This window comes from Moschus berezovskii, chromosome 17 (assembly GCF_049115385.1).
Source record: "Moschus berezovskii isolate FMDL1 chromosome 17, NW_MosBer_1.0, whole genome shotgun sequence".
NCBI lineage: Eukaryota > Metazoa > Chordata > Mammalia > Artiodactyla > Moschidae > Moschus > Moschus berezovskii.
In genome coordinates this window covers 5,629,205-5,636,647 of record NC_142476.1, presented here as the reverse complement: position 1 = coordinate 5,636,647, position 7,443 = coordinate 5,629,205, and the positions used below count along the sequence as shown (strand labels likewise).

Here is a 7,443-nt window from a genome sequence, read left to right as displayed (position 1 = left end):
TGCTAAGGGTCAGAGTCATACAAAACATAACACTATCAACTCTTCCTCATCTCCGTTACTCCAGTCACGTTTACCTCCCCCCAACTTTTTCCATTCTCTTCATACCTGTTCCCTATAGGTAGCCAGTATCCTTAGATTGATTTATTTTTTCTGTGTTTCTTTTACACAAATGGGCAAATGTAGTATGTTTTCTCAGATTCCTTTCTTTCTTAGGGCAGCATTCCAAAGATACATCTTTTGTGCTTTGCGTTTTTCTTTTAAGCAGTATGTTTTGGCAACTGTGTTGTGTATGTGTGTATGTGTTAGTCGCTCTGTTGTGTCCGACTCTTTGAGAGCCCATGGACTGTAGCTTGCCAGGTTCCTCTGTCCATGGGGATTCTCCAGGCAAAAATACTGGAGTGGGTTGCCATGTCCTCCTCCAGGGAATCTTCCCAACCCAGGGATAGAACCCAGGTTTCCTGCATAGCAGGCAGATTCTTTGCCAGCTGAGCTAGCAGGGTAGCCCATTTTGGCAACTATTTTATATCAATTCACAGAGTTCTTTCTCATTTTTTAAAATTAAAGTGTGTTATTTACTTATTTTTGTCTGTGCTGGGTCTTCACTGCTGCGTGGGCTCTTCTCTGGTTGCGGCAATCGGGGGCTTCCCCCGCGGTGGCTCCTCTTGTTGCTGAGCACCCTCTCCAGGGTGCTGGGGCCTCAGCAGTGCCTGGGGGCTCAGCAGCTGCGGTGCACAGGGTCAGCTGCTTCACGGCATGCGGGATCTTCCCGGATCAGGAACTGAACCCGTGTCTCCTGTATTGGCAGGCGGATTCTTCACCACTGAGTCCCCAGGGAAGCCTTATTATTATTATTATTTTATTTTATCCAAACCATGAACTATGTAGAATCTTGTTCCCCAACTGAGGATGGAAACTGCGCCCCCTGGAAGTGCAGTCTCAGCCACTGACCGCCAGGGAGCCCCCTCCTCATTTTCAAAGCAGCCACTGAGCACGCCATCGCACAGTGCACCACAAACGTGTGAGCGCTTAGGCGCTTAGGTGCTCAGTGGCGTCTAGTTCTTTGCAACTTGTGGGCTGCAGCCCACCAGGCTCCTCCGTCCATGGGGTTCTCCAGGCAAGAATACCAGAGTGGGTTGCCATGCCCTTCTCCGGGGGATCTTCTCCACCCAGGGATCAAAGCCGGGTCTCCTGTATTGCAGGCGGATTCTTTACCATCTGAGTTTTCAGGGAAGCCCATGAGGACTTAGGTGGTTTCCAATATTTTGCAATTACAAACAGTATGTGTATGTGTATTTTTTCATTGTTGGAGGTATAGATTCAAGTGATTGTCACAGATCATTCTCCTCTTCCAATCCTTCCTTTCTCTAGGAACTGGGAGCTGTGCTAATGTTACTGTCCATAAAATGTTTTTTGTCTTAGCTCTCCCTTTGAAGTTTGTAATCTCTGACAATAAGCACAAATTGTGATCAGGAGTACTTTCTGAGACTGAGAAAGTCTTCACTCTTTGTCTCAGCCAATAATTTGGGTGGCACCTCCAGCCTTGTACTACAGTAGTGGTTGTCAGCTTTGTCTGAACTCCGCGACCCCATGAATCACAGCACGCCAGGCCTCCCTGTCCGTCACCAACTCCCGGAGTTCACTCAAACTCATGTCCACAGAGTCGGTGATGCCATCCAGCCATCTCATTCTCTGTCGTCCCCTTCTCCTCCCGCCCCGGAGTCTTTTAATATAACATGCCTAGGAATGCTCTAGGTAGATTCTGTAATGAATGCAAGATCTCTAGTGTGGGACTCAGGCACCTACATTATTTTGAAGTGCCCAAGAAATTCCAATGTGTGGCTAAAGTTGAGAACCACTGGTTATATCCTTGAAATGTTACAATACTCTCCTGACCCTCACCATACTCCCCGTGATTTGAGCCAGGTGCAGAACATACCTGTATATGGGCAGTATAACCTGTCTCCCCCCTACCCCACAGGGACGAGGTGTCTGCCTTACTCTTCCCCCACCCAGTATACGAGCCTCATCCAATCAGCAAATGCCCCACAAGACCTCCATCCCACTCCCTGTACCCTGGCTATAAAAGTGGACTAAGGATCCTGTTCAACGTTGGTTCTCCCTTGAGCTGGCCCGCTGTTCTAACAGCGTCTCCCACTCTAATAAACTTTCCCTCTCATTCTGTCTCATGTCTGGAAATTCTTTTTCAACCCGAGCCCAGCCCACAAGAGTTAAGACAGAAGCAAGGTAGAGACGCACACCCGGAGAGGAAGGGTGTGGGCGTCTCCCCTAGTGAGGAGGGGCACGGTACAGAGGCGGTTAAGTCACTTACACAGGGCAGCTCTGTCGGGTCTCTGTATTCCTTCTGGGCAATCATCTGGCTTCTTTCCCACACCTGACCTACCTGGGACCTTCCCCTGGGTACACACACACCCCTCAACCAGCTTGGATCTCGAAATGCAGGCTTCTGAGAGAAGCAAGGTTCATTATGGCCTGGCAGTATCTCTTGACTTTGGACCCACAAGGAGCCTTTCTGCAAAAGTATAGTGTCTCCCTTGTCCAAAAAGAGCGGGGAGTGGAGATCCCTTACTTCTTCACTCTAACAGGGTTTTGCCCCTCTGGGTCCTTGCCATGACTATTACCGTAAGGTGTTTACAGGAGACAAACACTGGCTATTTACCCTGTTTCTGTTGTTACTTCCATTTTGGAGGGCCAACAGGAAGCTGACTGTAAACGCCTTAACTGGAGCCCACCTATCTCTCGGCTCAAGAAATGCTAACAGTTTTAAGTATCCAGCCTGGAGCCCACTTCTACCTGCCCCATGAAATGTAGGCAGGCCAGCTGTAAATGCCTAACCTGCAGCCCTTCTAGCTCCTACAGAGACACTAGCCTGCTGCTGCTGCTGCTAAGTCACTTCAGTCGTGTCCGACCTGACACTTCACGTTGCTTCAGACTGTGTGCAACCCCATGGACTGCAGCCCACCAGGCTCCCCCGTCCCTGGAATTCTCCAGGCAAGAACACTGGAGTGGGTTGCCATTTCCTTCTCTGCAACGCTAGCCTACTGAGCTCCTATTACTTTCCACATGCAAGATGTCCTTCCCATTTGGTCAGTTCTGTCTGGTACCTCTCTCTTAAACGCATGGCCTTCTCTTTCCTCCACTGTGACTCTGAGTTTAAGTCTTCCTCATTTCTACAAAATTACTAGAGTAATCTCCTGACTACTCTCCACCCCTCTAATCAATCCCTACTCCACGCTGTCCTTATTTTCTCTCTTAAACATCAATGTGATCAGATTAACTTGCCTAAAAATCCTACAAAATGAATACTCCATCCAAAAAATAGGTGAAGGATATTCACAGGTCATCTCACAGAACCGGAAAATACACATTTGTACATGTGAAAAATTGATGATCATCCTCATTAAGAAATAAATGTAACCATGACATTTTTTCACCTATCCCCAATTGGCAGTTTCAGAGGACAGATTAATAACGAATGATTACAAGGGTGTGCAGAAATACTCCTACAGTCATTGTTAATAGTAAAATATTTTGGATGACGTTTTGGCAATGTTTTGGATATGTGAAGGAATGCAGTCTGCCTGTTAAAAACCAAAATCCAACCCACTAAATTAGAAGATCTAATTGGCATTATTAAACTAGGTGGGTAACATTCCATCTAGTAAACAGAAGGGCACTCCGGGAGACGGTACAGAACAGGAAGAAAGTGAAGTCACTCAGTCGTGTCCCACTCTCTGCAACCCCATGGACTGTAGCCCATCAGGCTCCCCCATCCATGGGATTTTCCAGACAAGAGTACCGGAGTGGGTTGCTATTTCAGAAGTTTCTTATAGGAAGAAGGGTGGGGTAAGGGAGCTATTAGCAGAAGAAAAGAAAGGATTATTTTTAGGCCAAGAAAACTTCTTTCAGGGAGGAAGGAAGTGGCAGGAGTTTTTATCATGCAGATTGCTCCTTCAGGGGGAGTTTGGGGTGGAGACAGGAGTGGAGAGGGCCCAGGAGAGAATTACCTCGTTGGTGCTGACCAGAAAACTTCAGATAAACTGATAAAGACTTTCTGGGGAAGGCTGAGACAGCACTTAGATCAGGTATTAGATCTAGATTTGGTTATTTGCCGCTCTAGTGATGCCATCACTGTGGATGCTGATTGCAGCCATGAAATTAAAAGACGCTTACTCCTTGGAAGGAAAGTTATGACCAACCTAGACAGCATATTAAAAAGCAGAGACATTACTTTGCCAACAAAGGTCTGTCTAGTCAAGGCTATGGTTTTTCCAGTGGTCATGTATGGATGTGAGAGTTGGACTGTGAAGAAAGCTGAGTGCCGAAGAACTGATGCTTTTGAACTGTGGTGTTGGAGAAGATTCTTGAGAGTCTCTTGGACTGCAAGGAGATCCAACCAGTCCATCCTAGAGGAGATCAGTCCTGGGTGTTCATTGGAAGGACTGATGCTAAAGCTGAAACTGCAATACTTTGGCCACCTCATGTGACAAGTTGATTCACTGGAAAAGACTCTGATGCTGGGAGGGATTGGGGGCGGGAGAAGAAGGGGACGACAGAGAATGAGATGGCTGGATGGCATCACCGACTCGATGGACATGAGTTTGAGTGAACTCTGGGAGTTGGTGATAGACAGGGAGGCCTGGCGTGCTGTAATTCATGGGGTCGCAAAGAGTCCGACACGACTGAGCGACTGAACTGAACTGAGTGATGCCGTTTTTGGTCAAATGGGACCACTAGCTACCTTAATGGTCTCAAGGAAGTGAGATAATTTAGGGCTAAGTAGTCCATGGGGTCGCTAAGAGTCGGACACGACTGAGCGACTTCACTTTCACTTTCCACTTTCACACATTGGAGGAGGAAATGGCAACCCACTCCAGTGTTCTTGCCTGGAGAATCCCAGGGATGGGGGAGCCTGGTGGGCTGCCGTCTCTGGGGTCGCACAGAGTCGGACACGACTGATGCGACTTAGCAGCAGCAGCAGCAGCAATTAACATTTAGTAGGCATTTGCTGTTCTAAGTATTTCCTATGTGTTAACTCATTTACTCTTCACAATAGCCCTGTAAGCACGACCCCCATTTTACATATAACAAGACTGAGGTACAGGGTACAAAATACTGCCCAAAGGATAACGTTAGTACTAGGAATGAAGCTGGGATGACTGGTTTTAAATCTGCATAAGAGGATCTAGCTTCAGTCCTATTTGTTTGTTTGTTTTTTTGCTGCCAATTTATCCCCATCTTTGTTTTTTTTCTTTTTATGATTGCCCACAGCATCCACAGTCAAAGTTCGTTTATAGAGAATCTGCCCGTTCGCTAGTTACATCAACCGTTCTCTGTCGTTGCTCCGGGGATCTCATCACAGCCTTGCCTGGTTGAGCTCAGGGAACGCAGTCCCCTCTCATTCCCATTCACTTTTGGCGTCCTGGCGAACGCTGGGGACACGGTAGATCCTTGGATAAATGCCCTTGGACGTTTCTGTGGGATCCACGACATACCTCTACAAACGTGAAGTAACTTTCCCAGACTGAGACAGGTACCCGCCAAGCAGCGCGCACGGACTGGGTACCGCGCTGACCGCTGTGAGACCCACCGCAAACTCCGAGACCGCCCTGTCCCGCGCGGGCCCCTTCACTTCAGCGGCGCCCAGCCGGAACCTTTCAGCCGCGGCCGAGGCACCCCGCCGGGACGGCGCGCGGGGCACACAGCAAGGGCGGGTGGGTCGTCTAAGTCTGTGCCTGAACCCTCTAACTCACTTACCTCGAGCCTCGGGGGGACAGCCCCAAACTCTGGCAGGTGGAAAAAGCCGAGTGACGACAGCATTTTCATTTCTTAAAAAATAGCACAGTCAAGTGGTTCCGAGGGCCGTCCGTCTTCTTTTTGGTTAGGCATATTCGTGGACAGCCCGCCCGAACGAAGGCGGAAGCGAGGGCAGGCGGCGGAAGCCGCGGGTCCTCTGAAGCAGGGAGGCTCCGGGGCCTGCGCCGGCGCTCTGCGGCGCCCCCAACTCGGACGCGGGCTTCGCGGGCGGGCGCGGGCGCGGGTGTAGTCGCTGAGCCGAGGCCGGGCGGCCGGAGTCCTCAGGCATGAACCTCGAGTTGCTGGGTGAGGAGGGCTGCGGCTGGGTCCTGGGGAAGCTTCGGTCCTGGAAAGGAGGGGCCCAGGCGGAGGGGACGCGCCTGCAGTCTCAGGGACCCGGCTCTGGACGCCTGGTCCAGATCTGTGGGCGCTTCGGTCTGGAGCGGCGACTGCGGCGGGAAGCCGGGCTTCTGCCCGAGCGGAGTGCGTCGCTCTCCTCGAGCGCGCTTTGCAGCTCAGTTGTGAAACGACAGGGACAGGTAGTTTGCGAGTTACTTTCGAATACAGGGATCTCAGGTGCTGCAGCAGCCCAGAGCAGGACCAGAGTTACATCGGGGCGGGAACCCAGGAAGTGAGGGAGGCTCTGAGCACTTGTCAGGGTTTGGTGAAACATGGGTGCCTAAGGAGGGGAACTTGTGTGTCTTCTAGTAGCAGTGCCTCATTGAGCAAATGAAAAACTCAGAGGCTGCTGACCTGAAGGCGCTAAGCAAGTAAGTGGTACAGTTGGCACTGGAGTCCAGCTGCCTTGACTTTCTGTTTATGTTACTTACCAGGGACGTTATGTAAAACACTGAGCACTGAGCTGGAAGGCCGTTTTCTTTTGTCACCATCTCTGATGCATTTCTTCCCTACCCTTTACCCAATCTGTTTAAAAACTGTAGGTCTTTCTGGGTTTTCATTAGGTTACGTTTAGTATCATAGCCTAAGGATGTCAGGTTTTCAAGAACTTCTAAGTGACTTGCTATGTTTGTTTCTGTTTAAAAAAATTAAATTCAGAAGATATACTGACGGTCCTAAGGACTATAACGCTTTTTAAGGAATGGTTTTTGCTTTTAAGGGCTTCCCTGGTGGCTGAGCGGTAAAGAATCCGCCTGCAATGCAGAAGACTCAGGTTCCATCCCTGGGTAGGGAAGATCCCTTGGAGAAGGAAATGGCAACTCACTTCAGTATTCTTGCCTGGGAAATGCCAGTCCATGGGATCACGAAAGAGTCAGACACGACTGGCCACTAAACAACAATAGCAAAGGGCTAAGAACATCTGAAAGAGGGGAGTGAATATCTTTGGGGCAGAGCAAGAAAGGTAATCCAGAAAGAAAAACAAAACCTGTGGAGGATTTGGAGTTTTGAGTGGATGTTTAAGACTGGCAAAATGTTGAAAATATTGGGAGGAATGCTTCTTAGGAATATGTTTGAGCTAAGGTGTCAGTGAAATGAATCCTGAAGATATTTTCCTGCTTGGCCGGGTTGTGGGTACTGTGAATAAGGTGAGAAGGTGAAGAGACAGGGTTGTTGCTGCCTGGTCTGTGGAGGCTCTTGAATGCCCAGCTGAGAAGTGTTGCTTTTTAAGGA

At 49.3% G+C, this 7,443-nt stretch overlaps 1 protein-coding gene across 4 annotated transcripts in view; it reads left to right on the top strand.

Moving 5' to 3' along the window:
• The first annotated feature begins 5,962 nt into the window (after positions 1–5,962).
• The window catches only part of RBBP5 (RB binding protein 5, histone lysine methyltransferase complex subunit), a 44,810-nt gene continuing 43,329 nt past the window's right edge, over positions 5,963–7,443 (top strand). For 3 of the 4 annotated variants that reach the window (XM_055420050.2, XM_055420048.2, XM_055420047.2), the window contains exon 1: positions 5,963–6,120. In XM_055420050.2, the coding sequence (XP_055276025.1) occupies positions 6,102–6,120 (19 nt within the window). In that variant the 5' untranslated portion in view covers positions 5,963–6,101. The remainder of the gene's footprint in view (positions 6,121–7,443) is intronic. The other variant, XM_055420049.2, reaches the window with a different exon arrangement.